At 35.9% G+C, this 24,700-nt stretch overlaps 1 protein-coding gene across 1 annotated transcript; it reads right to left on the bottom strand.

Moving 5' to 3' along the window:
* Nucleotides 1–3,233: 3,233 nt before the first annotated feature.
* CDC16 (cell division cycle 16) lies at nucleotides 3,234–23,042 on the bottom strand. Its single transcript, XM_009997958.1, has 17 exons — nucleotides 22,976–23,042; nucleotides 21,978–22,075; nucleotides 21,473–21,511; nucleotides 20,570–20,710; nucleotides 18,608–18,767; nucleotides 17,866–17,960; nucleotides 16,894–17,027; nucleotides 15,145–15,224; nucleotides 13,535–13,584; nucleotides 12,792–12,865; nucleotides 11,326–11,451; nucleotides 10,440–10,592; nucleotides 9,761–9,824; nucleotides 8,034–8,095; nucleotides 5,817–5,952; nucleotides 4,863–4,953; nucleotides 3,234–3,742 (listed from the first exon to the last, which is right to left on the bottom strand). The coding sequence occupies exons 1-17, from the start codon at nucleotides 23,040–23,042 to the stop codon at nucleotides 3,477–3,479; spliced, it is 1,836 nt and encodes a 611-aa protein (XP_009996260.1). The 3' UTR covers nucleotides 3,234–3,476.
* Nucleotides 23,043–24,700: the final 1,658 nt, after the last annotated feature.

The following is a 24,700-nucleotide window of genomic DNA, read 5'->3' on the forward strand; positions in this document are numbered from 1 at the left end:
GCCGGGCCGGCACCTCGCGAGAAGGGGCCGCTGCGCTGCCGGGATCTCGCGAGAGCGGGGCCTCGTCCGTCCCAACCCACCGTCGTTTTCAGCTTACAACCGTCACCCCACGTGCGGGCCCTGCTGAGCAGGACGTCCCTGCCTTCCTAAGGGTCTCCCTGGAGCCTCCAGAGGCCGCCACACGCAGGGAAGGTTGCGGCACATGGAGGCAGCCCAGAGAGCCAGCAGGGAGCTGGTGGGAGGGCAGGGAAGGTGTCCGTGCCCCTCTGGGGTCCCAGCCTACACCGGCGGGCTCCTGCCCGGGTGCCGAGGCCTGGCCCAAGCCCCCTCCGTCTCCCACCTCCTACAGCAGCGCAGTCACACCTGACGTGACACCTTGTTAGAAAGGAAACGTAGTGTTGATTTCGCATTCTAGTGTTAGAAACACAGTGTCGGGTTTGGTATATATATATCTCCTAGTGTTAGAAGTATATAGTTTGTTTGACAAAAGCGAGATATCTGACACCAGGAGTGGTTTAAATATATAGTTTGTTTGAGAGAAGTGAGGTATCTGCACATTCTAAGGACACCAGGGGTGGTTTACGGCCCAAGAAACTGAGGGAGTGAATTGGGCTCCATCTGGGGATCTGAACATGGAGAAAGATTTATGACACATGGAAAACAGGCAATACCCTGGGTTCAAACTATGGACGTGGCCCGCATGGATGAGATGCAGGCTTGCTGATCCAGATGGGGATTCCTGAGAGCACTATCAGATAAAGATCCAAAGAATGAAGAGATCATCTGTCATGGCAAAAAAAACCATCTGAGCAACACAGTAGGCAAGTAAGGGGGAAAAGTCAAATCAGCATTTTGATTCACTAGCAGGTAGCTCAGACTGGCTAATGAAAATCCTCAGATAAATTAAGGCCTTCCCATCTAACAATTTCTTCCAGGTAGTGGTTTCTAAGTGTATATTCCTTTAGGATTCAGAACCTGGCCACTAAGAACTTAATGAGCCATGAGTCAGATGTAGTGGGATGAGAAGTAGTAGTTTATATTTTCCAGTTTGTGCAAAACTCTATACAAAATTTAAAAAAAACCCCAAAACAACCAAACAACAAAACACTCAGAAGTTTACAGAATCAGCCCATTCTTTGCTATCCAATCACTGGCAAAATTAAAATTAAACATTGTCTGTCTTAAAAGTTAAAACGACCATAAAGCAAGACAGAGGGACTGCTGGAAAGCAAAAATGACAGTAAGCTTTCAATACAGGTAATATATAGTTTGTTTGAGAGAAGTGAGGTATCTGCACATTCTAAGGACACCAGGGGTGGTTTACGGCCCAAGAAACTGAGGGAGTGAATTGGGCTCCATCTGGGGATCTGAACATGGAGAAAGATTTATGACACATGGAAAACAGGCAATACCCTGGGTTCAAACTATGGACGTGGCCCGCATGGATGAGATGCAGGCTTGCTGATCCAGATGGGGATTCCTGAGAGCACTATCAGATAAAGATCCAAAGAATGAAGAGATCATCTGTCATGGCAAAAAAAACCATCTGAGCAACACAGTAGGCAAGTAAGGGGGAAAAGTCAAATCAGCATTTTGATTCACTAGCAGGTAGCTCAGACTGGCTAATGAAAATCCTCAGATAAATTAAGGCCTTCCCATCTAACAATTTCTTCCAGGTAGTGGTTTCTAAGTGTATATTCCTTTAGGATTCAGAACCTGGCCACTAAGAACTTAATGAGCCATGAGTCAGATGTAGTGGGATGAGAAGTAGTAGTTTATATTTTCCAGTTTGTGCAAAACTCTATACAAAATTTAAAAAAAACCCCAAAACAACCAAACAACAAAACACTCAGAAGTTTACAGAATCAGCCCATTCTTTGCTATCCAATCACTGGCAAAATTAAAATTAAACATTGTCTGTCTTAAAAGTTAAAACGACCATAAAGCAAGACAGAGGGACTGCTGGAAAGCAAAAATGACAGTAAGCTTTCAATACAGGTACTTAAATTCAGCCCTTTTCTCCTCTTAGTTACATAAAGTGCCACGTGTATAGGAAATAATTTGAGTCACACTAATACATCAGGTTTTTTTATACCTTGCCCCAGTAGATGAACATATCACAATAACCAAGCATATATGGTTTTATGCTAAAAGTATAATTGAGAAGTATTTTAATGTTAACACACATGTCCTGTGATATGATTTAGAAATTACATTTTAGACAATGATTTTATTTTGCTGACTCAAACAAATGAGAAATATTTGTCTACAGAAAAATTGCTAGTTCTTGAGTCCTGAAGTACTTCACATTGAAGTCTGGACTGCTAAACTTCTGGTAATTTGTTCTAAACATTAAATGCCAAAACGTACCTGGAAATCACAAAAGAAAATACTATGACAGCTTGTAGCATTAAGATTTTAATTTTAAGCCCCACACAGTGACACATGTGGAAAAGGGAAGAAGGGAAAAAGTTAGACAAAACACGTTCAACATTCATGCTAAGAAGGCAAAAAGACCCGTCCTGTTTAGTGGATGGAGAAATCAATTCTTTTGTTTCAGAGGCATAGGCTTTACTTCTTCATTTTTCAGGGAACCAATGACATAAAAAAATACCACACTTCAGAGACTTGTAAAAACTGTTTATGTGTATTATTCAGTTAATCCTTTGAACTGACAAAACAACTACGTGTAAAGAGAATGACTGTGGTCCCTACAGTAGCACATTGTGGCTGACAACTTTATTGTTAACACTAATTGCCAAGTAAGACTGACTGATAACACCGAGTTTATGCCATTCAAGTTTGTTGTCTAGTCAGCTTACCAAAAAGAGTTTGTAAATTATCTTTTTCAGTAATACAATAAAGAATAATGATGAAGAACTGAAATTAATAATATTGAGGAGAAAGTTTAACAACGTAACATGCTTCGTCATCCATTAAAGCTTTGTCATCAACTTAATATATGCCAAATTAAGAGACAGACGATGGAAAACCATTGAAATTGCTCCTTAGAGGAATACATATATATAAAGCAGTAAGTATAAATTTTTATGGATTATTTTTTTTGTCTATTTACTAAGAAAGCAATCCTCACAGACAAGGTGAAAATTCAGAAGCCACAATAATACTATATTAGACTGGCTCTTCAATTTAACAACACTGCAAATGTTAAGTACTATTTTTAAACCTTCAGAGTCTTACTGATGGCAGACACATGGATCAGTAAACAGTTTAAAAAAAGAGGTGAATTTATTTTTTACTTCATTGTGTATGATTAATTCTGTAGAAACAGTCCATCATGTTTACTGTTTAATCATCCTTAAGGCAAGCATTATTTCTCCGGTCTTAAGTACAGAGTAGTCGTTTGAATTCATATAAAAATAGCAAATTCTTGAAAGTATAACACCATAACAAAAATGCTAAAACAAACATATTATTCCACTTAGACAAAATGAGCTCTCTACCAGTAGTTATGGTCATGTACTATGGTCTGACATTGATGTTTCTAACATCATATCACTTTCATTCATTTCAATCTCAAATGTTTCTTCCAGGGGGCGACTGGTATCTGTACTTTTCCTTTGATGTGATGTCTCTAATGTCACTATGCCACTTTCTTCCAGAGTTTGTCTTTCTATGTCAAATTCTCTGAAATCCCAGGGAGGTGAAATTATGTTCTTTAATGTCTTCATTGTGTGTACATCAAAGTCGTAACATCTTAACTTGTCTTTGATCTCTGTTCCTAAGAAAACAGGCAAACCATTAGTTTATTCCAAATTCCAAATTAGTTTATTCCAAATTAGTTTATTCCAAAAATCTATCTCAAAGAAACTGTTATCCAGACACTACAATGATTCTCTGCTTTCAGACCAACAGAAAGCTGCTTCTGCTTAATGACTGAAGTTGAATAGAGTGGTTCTGAAAAAATCCAGCAGCCTCCTTTTTGAAAAAAGCACAATTCAAGACGTACAACTCAGATTCAAAAGTCTTATTAGAAGTAATTGCCAGTTCCCTTCCCAATTCTCTAAGAGGCTTCTTTGTTGTTGCTGTTTAAGTTACACACAGCATGGTTTGGATTAATGCATATCACACAGCTGCATGGTTCTTCCAGATGTGTTAACCATCTACCTACGGAGCAAGACAACATTGAGAAGAAACATCTGCTTCAGTTGTGTGAAAAATCTGCAGGAAAAGCAACAGAGCACACAGATGGCTTTTACTGGCTTCAACCTCATTAACATGCTTGACAGGACATCGACTGTGTTCATTACAGATAAATCACCAAGTTCAATGAAGTAGAAATACATTAGTAAAAAGCTTTCGGGGGGGAGGGGTGTTGGGCAGAAAGCTTTCATAGAGTATTTCAAACTATGGCAACATAATGTTTTAGTGTTATGAAGAATTTTTTTTCCCCATATGTAAAGCTCTATTTTTGGAGGCAGAAGAATTTATCTTGTCTCCACAGAACAGAGTTTTGACGTGCTGAAAATGCCTTGCCCATACTTCTCTACAGCAGCATTAGCTGTAATCAAGTCCTCTGAGTTTCTAGCTCCTTATTTCTGTTTATTGTTTTTTTTCCCCATTCCCTTTGGTTTCTAAGCTGCCATGAATCAATACTGTATATAAAAGAAACCACCACCACCTCCAATGGGAAAGTGTTTATACTGGTAAGAATTTACTGTCATGATGCTTGAAAAACCCAGTGGTTACCTGCAATTGCTGGTAGGTTGGGACTCATTTAGCCATTAAACAAAAAAAATTAAAACAAAACATACTCTACTTTGTAAGTTAACTAGGTAATGGTAGACAGTTCTTCTCAAAGGACTTGATGACTTTAAGAGTCACATAAGCGGAAGTCTTACCAATGTAGGCTTCAGAATCACCAATATACATCTCTATGCAATGTCCAAGCATTGTGACTGAAAACGTGTCATCCCTCCTAAGACCAAGGGCCTATTAAAATAAAAATAAAGTTAAAAGTATTTAGTAGCAAATAAAACCATTTACATCTTAAGTCCACAGTGATTCTGAGATTCTTGTTTTGTTGCTCAACAGTGCTATCAAAGCAGTCTTCACTATAAAAGCAAAACATTGCACAACCAAAGTAGTATTGTCTTGTGAACTGGCTGAAGTAATAAGCAAATCACAAAAACAAAACCAGAAAAGAATATGTATGCAGACAGAGAATCATTTAGAAATCATAAAGTATAACATACTACTAAAATAATGTTTCTGAAACCTATTAGGAAGTTAATTTCATATAACTGAGCTACAATCTGTAACAAAATAGATTGAGACATGCTTAAAGTAATTACAGCTAAATACATAACACAAGCTTCTAGGTAAATAGAACATCAGCTAAATTCAAGCCAATCAACTTCAATGCTGAAAATTCAACTGAGGAAAATTCATTGTTACTTTGCGAAAATGTAAAATCACCAAACCTGCCCTGCAATAATAATATACAAGTATCACATAATAAAGATAAACCTGAGACAAGAGAAAATAACATATCTTTATATATTGCACTTGCAGTAAAATTTCTACTTCAAGGCAAAGGTTTAAAGTATTTTACTATTTCAGCTGCATAGGAAGTTTTCCGTAAGTAAACAAAGAAGGATTCAAGTACGAAGTTTCACTAAGTGGCCATTTTTTTTCCTAATCAACTGAAAACTTAGCAAGATTTAAAAAGAAAATATGTAAAAAACCCCCAGAATTGGGAATATAAAATAAACACTAAGCTGGTTGCCTGTTCCAAGAATGAAACAGTCAAACAGAATCTGTGACCAGCACATTACTTTAAGCCAGTTACATACCGTATGAAAATAGTCGACGGCACTTTCAAAATTGCCCATGAGACTGTGTATGTAGCCAATGGCAGAGTAAGTGGAAGCATTTTGAGGAATTAATACTAGTGCCTGGCGATGGTATTCCAGTGCTTCTTCGTATTTCCTGTTAAGGTTAAATACAGAAGGATCTATTAGTAAGCTTCAGGGTGAAATGTGTTTTTCTAGATTTATACCGATATTTTCCTTAGTTCAGTGGCACACACTCCTGCAAGAACTTAAAAATCATTGCTTTATATTCTGAATGGAATAGAATGCATAAAAGACTCAAGGATATTGACAATTTTCTTCCTCGGTGTAATTGAGAAATCACCGTTCCCCTCATGTAGCCAAACAGCTGCCTACAGCTAAGCCCCATTTGGAAATGATCTTTGCAATTTGATATGGTAAATCACTTTAGATGTTTAATGCTGCTCATTGTAACATTAGCTTTCTTCAACTTCCATTTTCCTCCCCAGGGGAGTGAAGGAGCAATACTGAATCACTCATTATTCAAAGTGAGAAAAGCTCTTGGGGGCAGAAATTTCACAACCCTTAAGTGCTACATACACTGGCACTTTTTAACACTTCTATTTTGTCTCCACCAGAAATAAAGATTTACACTTATTACACAGCCACCCATTCTTTGAAAATTATCCAATAATTAGACTGCTTATTGCATTTATTATTTTATAAAACAAGAATTAAATGTGTATTATGGCATTACTCTGAGAGATTTGTCACATTTGACATCCTAGTACCAAGTTATTAAAGATAGCAATTGTCTATTCAGAGAACTTTTCATGCCTTTAGTTATAACGACATTATGCAAACAGCTACACGCGAAGATGAGGACATTAAGTAGCAACTGAGGCAGAAAAATTATGCAACTCTTTGATTGTTGCAAGAAACTTTCCCAGTATCTGAATTTTATTTTCACTCATAGTATTTACCTGTCCAATTAACTACCCCTGTATTTTAATGTTGCTTTCTAATTTCAACCATGTACTATGCAAGTGAGTAGACATATATCCAATAGGGGTTTTCATAATAGCATATATTATGAAAACTAGTAAATGAAGTTATTACACATTTTTTAAGATGTCAAAGCATATGCACAGCTGCCCAAATTCTCAGCTTGATTTTCTTGAAAGATGATTTACAAGGATGTAAAAATACATTAGGTTGGCTTTCTGAACATAAATGTGATGTAAGCAGTCACTAAATTACTGTAGAAATTGAAAATGACCAGAAGAATTCTAACTGAAAGAAATATTTGAAAAAAAACTGCAATTAAATTCATGAGTAGATTCCGAAAGCAGTGCCTTCTATTTGATCTTGGCAGAAGGGCTAACTATTACACATCCATATTTCATAATGAAAATTAAGACTAATTGGCAATTGAAACACAAAGCAATTACAACCAAAGCCAATGCAGAAGTACAACTTACATCTACACAAATCATATCCTCATTAGCAGCTTTGAAACAAAAATTACAGTATACAACAATTGGACAATTAAAAGCATGACACGAAAAAAACCAACCATACAGTACCAATTAAACAAAACACTGGTTAAAAAAAAAAAAATCACATTAAGGAAATACAGAAAGTACTTATGTATGTTAAAAACTATTACAGCTTGCGTATGTGCTTTGCATTTTCTTTTCCTCTTCCTAGAATGGAAAATGTGTTCTTAAAAACCATAAAGTAGTATGGTATTTACTACATAAAGTAATATGTTATTGCTGTGTTAATGTCACTGATTATTTCACTTCAAGAAAAAAAAAAAACCACCACCATAAACACTGAGCCAAACAATCATCACAAAACCACTTTTATGTTTATTAAATCAGTAGGCATATTCCAGTATGTCAGGACTGGGACAGCAGCCAGTTAGAATTCAGAATCACATAATGATCTAAAAGTCTACAGCCAAATTTCCAATAAGAATCAACAGTTCAGGAAGAGCTTTCACATGAAGTGCTTTTGAGTTGCATGTAGTAAACTGGATATAAGTGGTGATTAAAGTATTTATGTGCCCAAGCTGATTTAGGGAATCTTGTTCTTAGAAAGCTGCTTCTACACCACTCTCATGTGCTCTTGTACACATGCTCTCATAACCTTGACATAAAAGAGAAGCAGACCAAGAGAAAACACATTTGTGTAGTATTCCAGATAAATGTAGCTCCAGTACTCTCTGCTTACTTGAGTTTTCTGCAGACATGTCCTAAGTTGTTCAGTAAAGGCTCCCACTTATCAACTGTTACCTGCAAAATAATGCAACAATTCAAACAACTGCAGCTTCCCAGATTATAACTGAATCTTGATTGCATTAAAACAAACATACAAATGAACAAGGCAATTAATTCATGACCAGGCAAAATATCAAAAGCATTTTCACTTCTTTTGAGAAAACATTTAATGTCAAAGCATTAATTAAACACTAATTTTTCCATTGTCCAAATTAAATTTCTTGAAAAGATCAATGGTAGTAAAACAAAATAAAATTTGTTTTCTACTTAAAAATCGTATTAAGTCTCTCAGTCTAGGAGCACTGAAGAGCCCTCAAATTTGTGCCTGTAAAATTATCATAAGTACTAAAGTTCTTTTTACTGTCTTCTCCATGGTCTCTCAGCTGTAAATGAGCTAATTTATTTACAAGGCACACACAGGACAATCTGAGCCAACACAATCCTTAAAACAATTTTTGCTGATATTAAAAAACATTTGGACTTGACTGCATTGCAGATTTGTGATATATAACAATGTAGGAGTATCTTTGAATCTCTAGTTATTTTAGGCATTTCCCATTCCAATTCTAAATTTCTGTTTGTGTGTAATAGATATCTTGCTATTTAGTACTTCCCAATAAGCAAGAAAAACACCACACATAAAACAACTTAGCCATATGCATATGTTTAAGCATGATCTATGAAGTTTGTGGTATTCACATGAACAATGCAGCTTTAACTAACAGACCAACCCTATTTATATATTGGTGAATGTATAAATTAGTATCTGTGCAGTTTGTTTCAGTGAATGTGTGCCTAGTTCATGTGAAGATTATAGTTTTTTCAGAGCTTTCCACTTTATATAAGATTTTGTATTAGAAGCAATTATCTCAGTAGGAGATGCCTTGTTAACAGTTATAGAAGCATGAGGTGCTGTCCTCATTAACAAAATTTAAGCTAAAAAAATCAAGAAAATCTATCTGAAAATTCACAAGAAGCCTGACACAAGGTAGTACAACTTTCATTAAGGAATCTTAAGTTACTCTAGTATAATGTGTTTCTTTAGACAAGATGACAAGACACAAACACATTCATGTTTCAGCATTTGAGGAATCAGGGTTATAATGGTTGACTTTCAAGTCACAAAATCATGAAAACTACAAACACATTTCCTGGCAAACTTTTTTGCCAGTGATTACTTTTGATTACTTTCAGGAAATCAGTTAAGCATCCCTGGGCCCATTCTCACACAGTGATTTTATCTGCTAGAAAGAAAACAAATCCATACCTACAGGATCGTGTCCAAACAAAACTAGACATAATTCAAGAAACAGCTAATGCTTAAGGTGGTAGAAACCACCTCCGTATGTGTACCCAGTTCCACCTTTAGGTCAAGAATCATTGGTTTACTGAGACCCAAGACTGAGAATGAAATCTGGATTCCACCCTCCAGTTAACACGTATTTTCATTTTATAAAGAATCATACTTTTTGCCTTTTCCTGTAGCACTGAAGATAATGTGTGATGTTTTCAATCTCAAAACCCAGTATACACAACTATAAGTAGATGATCCAAGTTTTAAAGTAAAATTTATATTGTATTGCTTCTACCTTAAAATAAGGACAACACATTTTGTCAAATGTTAAAGAATTTTATGAAATTTTACAAATTTATGATTGTGCATGTTATTAGGAAAAATACCTCATTTCCAATAGCTTTGATTTTTTCCAGAGCATCAAGGAACCACTTTTCTGCAGTTTTCCAGCTATGAATTGAGGAGGTGGGGAAAAAGTAAATTAGTGAAGAGTTTGCATTAGCAGTATGAGAAAACTGTATAACAAGTACTAGTGTTTTGACATTACTTCATAGTAAGAGTGAAATTAGCTGTAAAAACCAGTCATTTAAATTTGGCTATATTTTGCACATGCTCCTAGAAGCTAACAAGACTAAGTTAAAAAAAATCAGAAGCAAACCAAGAATATTCACTAAGGAGTTTTCACATCTGATAGGTTTGGGGCTTTTTAGAATATATTTGGAACCTCCCTGAGGTGACAAAAATTAATTTGCCGTACAAAATTTTATAGCATGTGTACACTTGTGTGTGCAGACAGATGCCTTTTCAAGGCATGCAACTACCTCACACAAGATAATAATCAACCTCTGCATGTTCCTAAAGTATTAAATTCTATCCTTGTTTCATCTTAAACAAGGAAGAACAATATAGAAATCAAGAGTTAATGGTAAATGCCATCTAAACCAGAACCAAAAGAAACTTTGTATTCTACAGCTCAATAAAAGAACTTTAGTAGGTATATTGGAACATTACACTTCAGAATTATCCATGTCTAAGATTGTATTTAATCTAATTTTGAAAGCTTACTCTCCATTTTGAAATGCAACCACTCCAACTTCATGCATGACAAAAGGATCTTCAGGTGCAATGCTTAAAGCTTGGCTGAAAAACCTTTCAGCTAACTTTGAGTTGTTGGTCAAGCCATATTCCAGTCCAATATAGAGCATTGGCAAATGACACCTATTAAAAAACAAAAATACCATGCACTTATCAGGAATGGCATCACAAACTACAAATAAATGCCAACTGTGTTTGCGTATGTTCATGTACATCCAAGTAAAAATAAGATTTAAATGGACTATTAACCAAAGGGGCAGTTTAAAAGACTTTACATCTCTGTTAGTTATTGAGAAGAACTTGCACCCCAATACATAACTGTAACTTGCTCTGGAATTACATGTATTTTCTCAGTGCTTAAGTTAGTTCTGAGGGCTTTTTTTCCTAATACCCATCTACATTTCACTTACAAATGGCACATGGAAGAAGTAATAGCAAAGGTATTACATTTACCAATAGCCACAACCAAATATAACAGTTTATACACAATATGACATGATTAGTCAACTACTCATTTTACAACCTTCTCCATGGCATGAAACAGCTGTTCAAGGTGTTATTATACAGCAGTTTAGGACCTGGTATGACAAACATGATTCACAAATTTCAGAGAACTTTCAGGCAGAACATAGTTCACCTAAATACAAATCTTGACTTTAGAACTCAAAAAACCCCACAATGATAATAATGCAGATGGAAATATTTGGGTTTTTACTCCTTTTGTCTCTACCAGGTAAGTGCTGCAAATGTATTCCTTCTATTTAAAGGGATCTAGGTCAATATTCTACACTATTTATGGAATAATGTTAATGATTTATTTATGTTTAGTTTTCTGAATATGACATTTTGGACATACCCTTTCATAAGCTGTGCAGCTGTGAAGTATGCAGCCATTGCTTGGTCGTGCTCACTCTCAACTGCAAATGAATGCCCATATGCTATCCATGCAGGTCCGTAGGTTCTCTCGAGTGTAGTAGCTTTGCTAAAAACAAGAGCAGGTCACAAGCAAACACACCTGAAATTAAATTTCATCTGCTTCAGATGACTACACATAGCAATGCTATGCCACATAGTTCGGTATCAAGATACTCTTCTGAAATGACCAGTGGTAACCACTGGTAAACAAAAGTTCAACGAACTATTTAGTACTTTAACGTATCGCACATTTGCAAGAATTCAATGTATTATTTCTATTGCTGTTCAGGTACAGCAGGAATTATTTGATATTACTGAACATAAATAATTACGTAATAAGTGACTTGGACAAAATATAGAAAAATTTAGTAGTGAATAATAATGTATTACAAAGTTCTAGTTATACATTTCAAAAGAAATACGTTGTAGCAAACCTAAGGTTCAACATGTAGTATATGAAAATACCAAATGAACTCTTAAGATTGAACTGTGTGCCGCATTTTGGACATAATTGTACTAGCCTTAATGAGGACAAGAGTATTTATTTGTCAAATCACAGACAGTTGCTATGCATCAGACAAGTACATAAAAGTCACTCCAGTCCTGAGCATCTAGACTGCGACCTGGAGTCTTTACAGGAAGATGGACTTGACATGAACATTAGAAAGCTCTGCAGGGTATTTCCTCAGTCTGCAGGCAAGGGCATTCATAACTGAATAGCTCATGACAAATGTGCCCAATCTTTTCTTAAAGGCTTCTGACGTGAAGATCCTACATGTTCCGAAAGTAATCAATCCTATTGCTTAACTACACTTAGACACTTCATTTTTCCTTCACATTTAGTCTGTATCTTGTTTGTCACAGTTAGAACACATTATTTCTCATCACAAGGCCTAGAGAACAGTCTGGGACAAAACTTTAAATATTCAAAAATCTGCATCTTCCCATTCTATATCCTACAGAGCTTTGATCTGTTCAAAAGCTTTCCCCATTGTCCACCTTCTCCTCTCTGATACCAAATGTTACAGTTTTCTGTCTAACTCTTCCCTGTAAAATATGTAACCTGAACCTGAGAGGATGCCTGGATGTTCTTAAGATAAGAGCTGGGGCTTGAATGCCTAGCTGTAGTTAGCCTGGCAGCACGAGCAACTGCAAATAGCAGGAAAGGTGACTGCCAAAAGAGATTCCACAGAAATCCGTATGTCATTTTTAAAGCATCTAGAAGGCTGAGGTCTTAATTGCTACACCAAAAAAAGGCTGTCAACAAAAGGCATTTCTTAATAGTAAGCAGTTCATGAAAGCTTCTGTTTATGAGCTTACAATCAAGAATGTTAAATATTTCTTTAGCAAGTGAGCAACAGATTTGCTAAGGAAAATTGGGGAAAAAAAAAAAAAAGAGTAATTTACCTGAGATATCTTCTGGCATGTTCATTTTTGTGGCCAACCATGAGATAGTAGCATCCTACTGCAAACCATGACACCTAGGTGTTAAAATCAAAATAGATTATTATTAGATATATCACACTGATTTTTAGTGAAATATAACCACAGGTGACAAAACAGAGGAACAGGTTATAATCAGAGACATTAGGAAGATTTTCATTGAAATCAGTCAACTTTTAAAAATACTAGTATTACAGATGAGCTGTAACTACTGGCATCTATGTCTCTAATTGGGTTTGTTCAGCCTCATGAAGAGAGAGATGAGTGAAAAGCTTATTGCTGTCTTCAGTTACCTAATGGTGGGGAATACAGACGACAGAGCCAGACTCTTCTCAGAAGTGCAGTGATGGGAGATGGGTACATATTGAAACATGGGAAATTCAGACTGAGTAAAAGGAAACAATTTTCACCGTGTAGGTGATCAAACATTGGAAAAGGTTGCTCAGAGAGGCATGTTTTGTTTTTAAAGCATTATTCAAAGTTAATACCTCACACTGAATATATTTTATAGGTGCTTTTTTTTTTTAATAAGAACTTTGGTGTAAGACAACTACAGCGCATACAATAAAAGGAGTGAACAATTTTTACTAGCTCCATCCAGAAACAGATTTTTAATTCTGTTGCTCAAACTGACTACTACAATGCAATTTTTATGTGCTTTCACTTAGAAAAAAACTACCTGGTAATTAAGGCTTAGAGCAACTTACAGGATTATTTGGGTACAGGTCCACCAGTTTGTGAGAAAGATAGAAAAGCTCTACATAGTGGAAAGAAACAAGAAAAGAAAATTAGAATGTCCTAAAACATGAAGATGTTTCAAGCCCTTTAGCTTTCTATACAAAATATCCAGAGCACTTAATGTTATTAATGCACAAGTGAAAAAAAATTCTCTTTAGTGGCAATGCCTCAAAATAGATGCAGTTTTGCAATTAACTAAAAAATACAACAAACCTCCCAACCCATCAGTCTTCACAGCACATAAATAAGCAGCTATACATCCCAACCCTGAAGAATTCTGCAACAACTTAGGTCATTAACGTACACTAAATTAAATGCCTGTAGTATTACACTTAAATATATCTTGCCAAGATGAAACACTACTGAACTTTCTACATCTAAAAGGTACATTAAATTGATCTAGCCAGTAGAATCCTCTGCATTAATATGCTGAAAATAGGACATCAGCAAATAAATAGAATAATTCTAAGTTGTTGCTTTTCTAATAAAGTAATAATTCTAGTTATTAGAATAACTTCCTACAGATTTTCTAATAACAGCAGAAGTAATCAGATACGGGGCAATACTTCTATTGCCTATGCAATTTCAAAAGAAATAACATTACGATACATAAAACTTCTATTTCTTCAGAGTAAAATGCTCTTAAATGGATGAGGTTTTCCTGGAGTACTTTGTATCGGTTCTTGGCTTCAGAAAAATCAAATATGAAAACTGGCTTACAAAATATCAACTTATTTACAAGATGCTTCTCAAGGCGGACTCAGAAGAAAAATCAGCATTGGCCGCATTTTCAGATGCAGTTAACTGTAAAGTAACTGAAAAGTACATTTACTAAACACTGAGCAGTACTAGTACACCTAATGACCTCTTTGTGTACATACAATGCACCATCCTTTGAGAGACTGCAAATCATATGAGCTCCTTATTGTATTTTCCAATTGCTTTTAAAGACATTCAAGTTCCTCACTTGATTTGGATGTTTATATGCAGTCTGAAATGAGAAAAAGCCATCGCAGCTGCAAGTAAGCTATTCTTATAATTCCAACGAAGGTGCTGCATGATTATTAACTTGTTTGAACTTAAAAGAGGCCTTCATAACAGCAAAGGCCAAAAAAGACTGAATTATTTTCTGTTCTGGAAAAACCACGTCCACCCAAGCATACACACTGCTGAAGAGTTCCTTCTAGTCTAAATTAATATATTTTATTTTGTTCCTGAGCAGGTTAGAAACCACCTAGATACTTGAGGAACACCACCTTAAAACAGAAATGAAACAGAAAAGAAGCAGTATAAGCTCACCACATTTCTGCCTATATAGCCCAGTGGTTAAAATACAGTGACACTCATGATCACGAATGAATAAAGACCCTTTGCATAACTACTCCCCTCAGCCCCCCTGTCAACTCTGCAATTCCCTTCTTTGCCAATTACCACTGTTTCCTTGGAACTGCAGGTAGGAGGAAAAATAGATATAATTATTTTTAATGGTATATAAGGAGGTTTCTAGGCATCTTTTATTATTTATTAAAATAAAAGCTTTAAAATCCTCTTTTGACTCATATTAAAGATTGTTTCTTACCATTTGCTTTATTAAGCTCCACGAGTGTCCCTATATGCACAGGTAAACAATTTGCATGGAAAGGATCTTTTTCCATTACTCTAAAAAAAATAAAATAAAAATATCTGCAATGCACAATTCAAACTTTTCATTATCTTATAAGCAAAAGTGTTTTAACAGTGTGTAATGTGCCAGTTTAGACATTGGAAAACTATTTGTGACTAGAAGGTAACTATTAACAGCATAATAAAGGCTATCTTCAGACCAGAAAAATAAGTATTAATATAACTTAATAGAAGAGGAAAAACTTCTTAATAGAAAACTCTGACAAGCTGAATAAGCAAGCAGAAAAACTGAATACAATGCACATTTGCAAGTCACTTCAAACTTAACCAGTAAACAGCAAGCAACATTTCTGTTCATCTTTTCCACACATTTGACAATCACCTTCGAGCAATACTCCACAACTTCCTGAGCTTAACACTAAGCTGTATGCCTCAAGAAACATTTAGCTGCTTTAATTTTTTATTTTCTCTTTGTTTTGACATGCAAGGTAGTCTCACAGACAACAGTCTGCATGCAGGATGTGGCTTGTAGGCATGTGCCCTTTTTGGAAGCACTGGCGTTGGCTAAACAGATTTTAAAAAAAAAAAAAAAAGGTGGCTTGAAATCTATTCATAGAATCTCTTAAATCAGAAGTACAATATTGTAACTCTATTCTCTGAGAAGTACCCCTTGAAATAGTTAAAAGTTCAGTTATCACTTAAAAATAGTTCAATGTATTTAAATTTTAAATTCTCTCTTCTCTCTCTGGAAGAGAGTCTAAAATTTCGAAGTTACCTAGACTTCTCAGACTCTCACTTCCAAGCTCTGGCATCTGTGATAGTCTCCTCCTTAGGAGACATTAACTCTGCCACTTTCTGCTAGACAGGATGCGGCAATTAAGTTTCAGAAACAAAGACGCGCTAGTATAATTTTTATTTACTTAATTGGAGCAATTTATTTCAACAGGATAATGATTTTACTCAGATGTTTAAGTTCACTGTAACTGTCAGCATTCTCTACAGCCTTCCCAAAAATCTTGCCTGTACTCGGTTCCATGGGATATTCTACACAGTGATGGCTTGCTTTAGCTAAGAAAAAGCTGTACTATAAAAAAAAAACCACAAAAGAAAACCAACAAAAAACCCTTCCATTTTATACTGCTAATATTCAATCTCTGCAGTACATACACAACAGTTTTCTTGAAAAGGCAGTTGTCAGAGCAGCAGGAAAAAGAGTTCCACAAGCATGTGTTCAGATTTATGGTAGCTTAGAAGCAATCCATGTTGTTGTTCTGACCCATCTGACAACAGCAGCGTACGCCTGGGATAGGTAACAACTAATATGCGATGCTTCGCACATCAAAATTAATACAACATTTAATCAATATGTGAAATAATACTGCCTAACTAACAAATTCATCCAAATCTGTTAATTCTGAAGGCTAAAAAAAGTAGGTAGAGAACACACAAAACTGAAGTTACCAGAGTAAAGAAGAGGATGGAGGAAGGGAAGTGTAGCACAGTGCTTTGGATACTTCTGCTACGTTTCATAGAAATAATGTGTCTTGCCAGACACAAACTACACATTTTTAAATACCTTAAACTTTGTATCGAATTGTTATGTATGTCAATGCATTAAACAATGATATTCACTGTAAATCCAGGCATAATAATTATACTTCACTACATATGAAAAAACAACCTCAGAGTAGGTCTGTGTACTTACACTGAAGTGAGCTTGTAACACATTTTGAAATCACAGTTATAATAGTGTCTTTCAGCTAAGGATACCACCACATCCAGGTTTTCCTGGAGACCATCTACTGATTCAGGAATCAGTGTTTCACTGGGTTTATTATACTGAAAGACAAAAGAGACAATATGTGAAACAACAACCAATCTAAAAATCAGGTTATGTAATTATTACTACTTTTAGTTCTAAAAACAGTATTTAAGAAGCATTAAGCTTTTTAAAATGTGTTACTTTAAGCTGAAAGTCTGTAAAACTGCCCAGGGAAGCTGTGGATGCTCCCTCCCTGGAAGTGATCAAGACCAGGTTGGATGAGGCTTTGAGCAACCTGGTCTAGTGGGAGGTGTCCCTGCCCTTGCAGGGATTTGGAACTAGATGATATTCAAGGTCCCTTCCAACCCAAACCATTCTCTAATATGATGCTATGATATGATTCTATCAAACATGCATTTGGTAAAATCCTTCTTTATAATGTACTTAAAAGTTCATTTAGCACATGAAAGACACTTGTCAGTGTCACTCTCTTGAGCACAGCCTGTGGAAATTAATACTGAGTATATAGTTGGCTTTCAGTGTTCTCATACCATCTTTGAAAAAAAAAAAAAAAAAAAAAAAAGCCTGGAAAAATGTTGCTATATCCTATGGGTTTATGTGACTGACATTTTGCATACATTATTAATGTTCTTTTTCCCCACCTAGAAGTTTGTCAAGAAATAAAGCTAAAAGAAAAAAAAAAGCAAAATTTCAAGTTGTCACCACACCAGAGATTAAGTTTACAGAACACTATTATACCCCTCCCATAAAGTGATATCTACTGCATCATCCATATTAAATTAAACTAGAGCCCTTATTCTAATGTTCAGAATAAACGGAAACCAAGAAAATCTACATCTGAAGCTCAGACTTTCAATCAGTCCTCTAGTTTTTTTAGTCAGTTTTGAGGTTTACCTTTTTCAATTTATTCTCAAATAAAAAGTGAAGCAACTCTTGTTCTTCTTCTGTACATTGTCTACTAAGAGGTAGAGATTCAAGAAGTTCTTTTTCTATGTGAATTGAAAAAAAAAAGTTGTCATATTACAGAAGAAATAGCAAGATCCAACATTTTAAGGACCTAGAGATGCAAAGAATTTTATGATGCTCACCCCAATATTACAAGGAAGATAACAGCACAAATACACTAAACCAGAAAATACTAGTAATTATGGAAATGAATAATGGAATTCTTATATTTTTCCTTCTACACTTTCAGATACACTTTAATAAAGATGACTGTTTAATAAACACCACTTTTTATTTACTTTACATGTCATATTTTATCACTAAGAATGCTATATGAAGCAATGCCCACTATAAGTAAGCAAACACCAGTAGGGTTTTGTGGATTCAAAGACTGTGATGTTGAGAACACAGGAAAAACATTGTTCGGGCTAGGCAAAGGGCATGAGAACTTCTGGAGCTAACCAACAGGACAACTGGGTTACTCTGTTTCTTTCAATCCTGAACACTGCATGACTAATACATAAAATCTAAATTTGGTCAAATTAAAATTTTACCTCAGTTCATACATTTCCCATTCTTAACATTTAAAGTATGCTAATTATAGTATTGCTTTAATTTTTATCCAGAAAACTAAGGCATCTTGAGAAAGCAGGAAAATTTGTCTGTATTTGAGAAATACTGCTATCCAGACCTTCTTGTGCTGTGAGCATGTGGTGCGATGTTAAAAGATCAAATGCTTCAAAGCAGTAAACATCAAGCTTCAAGGCCTCTTTGTAGCTGTATGTTGCTAGGGTTCTATTATCCAAAGCGTCGTAGATCTTCCCCCGCAAAAGGCATATAGAGCTCTTGATCTGGTGGAAAAGCAGGGCTGGAGGTCAAAGACTGAATCAATGTTTGCAATTTGGTTTTGAGCACAAATCAAATGGACTCCCTGAAAAGTAAAAAGCATTTCATGTATGATGAAACCTGGTTTTCTAGCACTGTCTTCAAATAAAATGAATGCTTTGTCAGGTTATCTACTGCCAAACAAACACATGCTTGCAAGAACCAGGCGGGTTAGAGTTTATCTTTTCTACTTCTGCCATCCAGCTCTCTGATACTAAGTTGTAAGCTAGTTATACTAAATTCTCCCCATTCTCAGTACAGGGGAACCACCACTTCCATATGCAATTTACTTTGTTGACTAATAAACCACATACTTAATGCAAGACAAGAATCACCACAATAGACATGAAAAAGGCTAAATCAATGGACTCAACCACTATAAGCAGAAAAATATACCCTTCCTTTCAATTCAAAACACAGATGTTTCAGAAATTAAATCGTGAAAGATTATTACCGTAGTTAAAGTTTTGCTAAGATGTCTAATAACTAACATATTCTTTCAAACCTCCATAGATGGATGTTCAACTACCAGGTGGCTATACAAGTGTCAGCAAGTTATTTGGGAAAGTGGACACACATTGTATCTACATATCTATATATATATCTATATATTGTATCTATATGTATAGTTGCATTAACAGACAATAAAACCCAGGGAGCTCCTGCTACAATGGTAATCTTATTACCAGCTCAAACATCAGTCATTCTTACTCTGTAACTAGTATCTCTGCAAATTAATCAAATTAAGTTTGAAAAAGATACATTCCTAAAGAGGACTTTGATCTAAGTTTCTTGTAGCAATACCTACTGCAGTAGTTCTCTCTGCTTCACGAGCATTTGTGAGGTAAGGACTGATGAATTTATTTGGCTGTGTTTTTTCATTCAAAATAGTTTCCCAATTTAGTTCAATAATCAGCCACCCAAACACCAGGGCCAGAGTACCATGAAACAGGGAGCAAGTATAACCAGCCAAAGTTAAGGACTTCTTCCTTTGCTTCAGCAGTAATTTAGACGTTCCCACTAAGGTGCCCTGAGGTAACTCAGTCTAATCCACTTCTCCCTTAAGCCCATTAACACCAGCATTCAAAAGATGATTTAACCCATTTTGCTACTTCAGTCTTACATGGAAAATGTTGGTTGTCAATCCCCTTCACTGGAGTTTCAGATAAGAGACTTCAATTTCAAATTCCAAAAGTAAAGACTCTCCACTGACTCTTCAACCTACATGTGGCACTGATCCCTTTTAACTATGTGCCTATAGAGAATTTTTTCACTGAGTTTCAAAAACTTCGATTTTCACATCACATAACTTTCATGTGTTATCAAAAATATCCCACTGAGAAAAACGGTTAAGTGATTAAGGAAATATTTCATTAAAAATAACTGAAGAAAAAGAAAACTTGCTTTGTTATCTCAGAACCTGCAGCCCAATTAAAAGAAACATTAGTTTACATTGTCAAGGCTGAAACTCCAACATAGAGCTAAGAGACTCTAAAAAACAATGCTAAATCATGAACTTCCTGTGAAGTGTCTGCATATAATTTATGGGAAGTTGTTGAAAAGCACTCTCCATTTTTGCAAACTGAGTTACTGTCATACAGGCAAACTAACACATGACTTGTGACTGAAAGAACAATTAAGCATTTTTGAATATTATGTTATTAAAAAAAAAAAGCTTAAATACAGAATCATGCAGCTGTAAAATCACTGACTTCACACTTCTTTTTTTCTTGATTATAAAAAATATTTCTTAAAAAACGTCACTTACAGAGGATTGTGACATCTCCCAGTCTGTGGCAGAGTCTTTCAATCCACTTTCATCCTTCAAGTACTTTTCAAAAAGTCTTTTGTTGATTGGCTCTTCCATATCAAGAATATCCAAGGCCTGTTGATGTTCTTTTGCAGCATACTAGCCAAACATGTGCATGTAAAAAACAAAAAAAAACAAGAAAGGTTGGGATTTGAAACATCTGCACCAATAAACACAGTGTTGCCTTTCAAAGATGCAGATGATAACAGCCAGTACTTATGAGCAGGTTTTTCATGAATGAAAATTCTTTTTTGGATATAAGTCTTTTTATAATTACACCCAAGTATTTTACTAGTCATGTATAATTTTATGATTTTTTGCGTATTAACACCTACAGAAAAGTCTGTTACTCAGCATTCTGCAACCATAGAAGCAGATAATACTTCTAAAAATAGTCAGTACAAGTTTTAATAAAACATAATGATCTTATTCTAGAAGCAGCAAATTATTCTATTTCAAATGTCTGTATTTAATCTACCAATTGATTCAGTTTTCTGGTGAAAGCACTGCATTTTACTATTTATATATCACATTTTAGACAGAAGCATAAAACTGCTAACCATATTTATACAACCATAAATCGCATCTCCTCTGGTCAGATGACACCAACCCATTAAAAATGTAAACATCAAAAGATGAGACAGAAATGGTTCATATTCTTTCCCCACAAAATATTAGAGAAGTGTTTTCCTTCCTGGGAAAAAAGGTCAGTTGGATTTCTTCAGAATACTCCAGCAACCATACCAAAGGCAAAAAGAACTAAACCAGCTGTCACAGAATTTAAACCTTTTATTCCAATGAACACAGACACCTTTGATTCAATTTGGTTTGTTTCCAGTAGAGGTTAAAAAGTGTACTCACATGACATCTGGCTGCAAGGTAGCGACATGCTTCATATAACTGAAAGAGAAGTTTCAGAGATATTAAAGAATGAACACGTTTACTTACACTGCTAGACTCCCTTTTGCTCTCCTTTTTCAGGTGTATGGCTTCATCATCCCTTTCATCTTAAAAAAATCTCTTCTGACTAAAATGACTAAGTCTGTAATAATTTCTCTACTACTAAACTCTCAAAGGACACTTGATTTCACTCTTGCCTTCACCAGTCATTAGCAGACTGGAAGGACAATTTAAGCAACTACACCTGAAGTGATCCTTTGTTTTCCTTGGCCTGATCTGCAGGCTGGAGTTTCAATCTGACTAATTGAATACAGGGCTATACTTGGTTCAGCTAAAATACATCATGCAGGTTTTTAGGTACTTTTCCCAAAAATCTTCTTCTCTGATGGTGAGGTAATCACTGTGCTTAGGAGCAGAGGTTTAAAAGTGGAGTAACAGTAGTAAGTCTTTGACCAAAATTACTCACCTTATCCAACTTACGTGATCGAAGGGCATGTGATGCCCTATGATACTGAGCTGTTAGGTAAAGACATTGGGCCAACCAGTAGATATCTTGTGGTTCCTCTAAAATTAAAGAACAAATTACAAGTCATTAATTTATAATACATCTTTTAACACTTTTATATAGAATATTCACTTTTTGCTTCACTGGAAAACTATTCTTCCCCTATTCTTGCATCCTATTGAGTTACAAAGGTTGATACACATGTACTTACGTGTGTGTATAACAACACACAGTACCTATTAATGAGAGATTATAATAAAAATACCCCAAATTTTAACTTAAAAGACAGTGCACTGGACAGTGAATATAAAGAATCTCATGCTAAAGGTGTGTCATGAGAAAGATGACAGTGACCCAGATACATATATATTAGCAAAAAACAAAAGGGCAGTTGTAGGTCACCCCACCTTTGGACACAGGGCAGAAAAAAACAACCTAGAACTAAAAAAAAAGCAGGAACCTAACAGCGGTGGAAGTGAAAGCATTAGTCTTCTGCAGCTTGAAGATAAAATTGCAGAAGAATAGCTTAGTACTCTCCCACGTTTTTGGCAACCAAAGTTTCTGTGGGATCAGGCCCCTAGAATCAGTTTAAGAAGTGCAAATGGACCATGGCTGTAGGCAGACAGTTCACTAGCACTAAGTCACTGCGTCAACCTGCTTTCTATGCCCCTCTGAGCAGCAGTGAATCCTGCAGGAAACGACCACTGTCTCTCGTAGCTTTTTTTTTGTCTCTTAAGGTAAGTAAACCTTTAGGTTTGATCAAACATTAATTTTAACACCAAGTCTGAAATGGAAGGAAGACTGGCCCTGCTCTGGAAAAATGGCATTCCAAAGACGACAGAAAAGCACTTACATCAAACTCAAAACTCCAACATTTAGCCACAGAGCTTTACAAAAACTGCAACAAAACCAAGACAGAATACTATCATAAAGAAGTTAATGAAAAACAATGTACTTACCATGAGACAGTGAAGCTACTTTGTCTGCCCAAAACAGGGCACTTTGATACTGCTGCTGTAAAAGCATGATAGAAAAAAAATTAGTATTTATTTGGAGTTAGCTTTCCTGGATTAATTGAAAATATATTATACATCATTCACATTTAGTATCATACACTTGTGCTCTCTAATGAATGGTCACATTTGAGATCTTTAGAAGACTAAAAAAAAAAAACATTTAAAAGGGTCAGTACTGTAACTCCTCAGGGATATAAAAAAGTAACTTGAGATGGGATTGTTAATTTATTTTCAATAAAATGCAGGTATCTTTGACCAAAAGGCACACACTGCATAAGTGTGGCAACAGGTCATTCACTGATTTGCTACCACTGAAAAAGCAGGAAGAATCCCCTCCTCCCAATTAAAATAAATGCTACATTTTAGAAAAAAAGAGAATATTGTATTTAAAAAATATATAAATTCCTTCAGGAAACATCAGCAGCACCATTTCTGATTAAGAAATTTTCGTTTTCCAGTAAAGATGCTTTAACCTCACAAACCATAATCCCTGTGTGAATTTCCCCTTATCCTTGGATGCGCAGTTTCACTGTTAAGTCTGCTGTTCATAAGAAGTGATTGAAATGGAGTAGACTGGTGGCAACTAGAGATTCAATGGAAGCAGAGTTTGCAGGTATATCCCACCAACTCAGCTAAGGCTGCCATCAGATTTAGGGTGCTGGGCAAAACCTCATAGAATTGGCTGAGATTATTCTCCAAGATCAGCAGGGTCGACTGCTGTTCCTTTTTATCCTTCTCTGTGCTGTCAGGCATAATGTACTTCTCAGGATCTGCTGGACATTTCACAGATACTCTGCCAGTGCAAGGAATTGCAGCACCAGAAAAGCCTTTTGCTCCTTAACCTAGACTTGACATTAACTTAACGTTACACTTGTGGAGTTTGTTTACAGTCTTAAGAGACTGTTTTGTGCTTTTGGACTAGTGGTTGGTCAGACTTCTCTGAAACAGACAGTAATGGTATTTTAGTCACCACAAAGCAGAACACTCCATGACCTAAGTGGTCTTTTCTATCCTGTGCACCCAACATTTCCTACTTGGTGGGGATTAAGAATGCCCAGCAAATTTGCCAAGAGAATAGTCTGGTTTCAAAGTGTACTTCCAGGAAAATAAACAAAACCAAACCCCACCAAAAAAACCTCCACCAAAATCCCACATATGTAAGAGCTGTCTACAAGAACTGGATTTTAAATAAATCCCTCAACACCACAGAAGAAGGGCATCACCCAGGCCTACAGAGCACTCTACAGCTTCTGTTGAGCAGCTCTACAGTACAAAAACCTGACTATGTTAAAGAGAAGCAGTTTCACGTTCCCCCAGATGCCCCCTCCTCAGAACTGCACAAGTGTTTACACAGCTGCATGGCAAAGCAGCTTGGCACACCAGCTTAACTCAAATGGGTACTGCAAAACAATACAACAAAATTCACCAAACTAATTTAGGTCTCCAATCAACCTCCCGGTCAGACTTGCTGGCCACGCACACAGACGTTTGTGCTAATGGAAGGGATGGGTTTTTCCCTGTAGCGACGCCAGCATGAAGTCTTTGAACAAGAAATAGAGCAGCTTCATGCTACACTTAAACTAATCTATTAATGCATTTGCTCCTGTTGTGTTCTCGGCTGGGCTTTTTGTTTGTTTCGTTCGCCCTGCAGCAACGGAATTGCTTCAT

Source organism: Chaetura pelagica, unplaced genomic scaffold (genome assembly GCF_000747805.2).
Source record: "Chaetura pelagica isolate M959 unplaced genomic scaffold, ChaPel_1.0 scaffold123, whole genome shotgun sequence".
In the NCBI taxonomy this organism is placed as follows: domain Eukaryota; kingdom Metazoa; phylum Chordata; class Aves; order Apodiformes; family Apodidae; genus Chaetura; species Chaetura pelagica.

Coding starts and splice junctions, on each gene's coding strand:
- CDC16 (XM_009997958.1), bottom strand. CDS start 23,042: ATGCTTTTACAGCAGCAGTATCAAAGTGCCCTGTTTTGGGCAGACAAA. Junction 18,768..20,569: donor GGGAGATGTCACAATCCTCT/GTAAGTGACGTT, acceptor CTTTTCCACCAG/ATCAAGAGCTCTATATGCCT. Junction 17,028..17,865: donor TTGAGAATAAATTGAAAAAG/GTAAACCTCAAA, acceptor TTTGTCTTTCAG/TATAATAAACCCAGTGAAAC.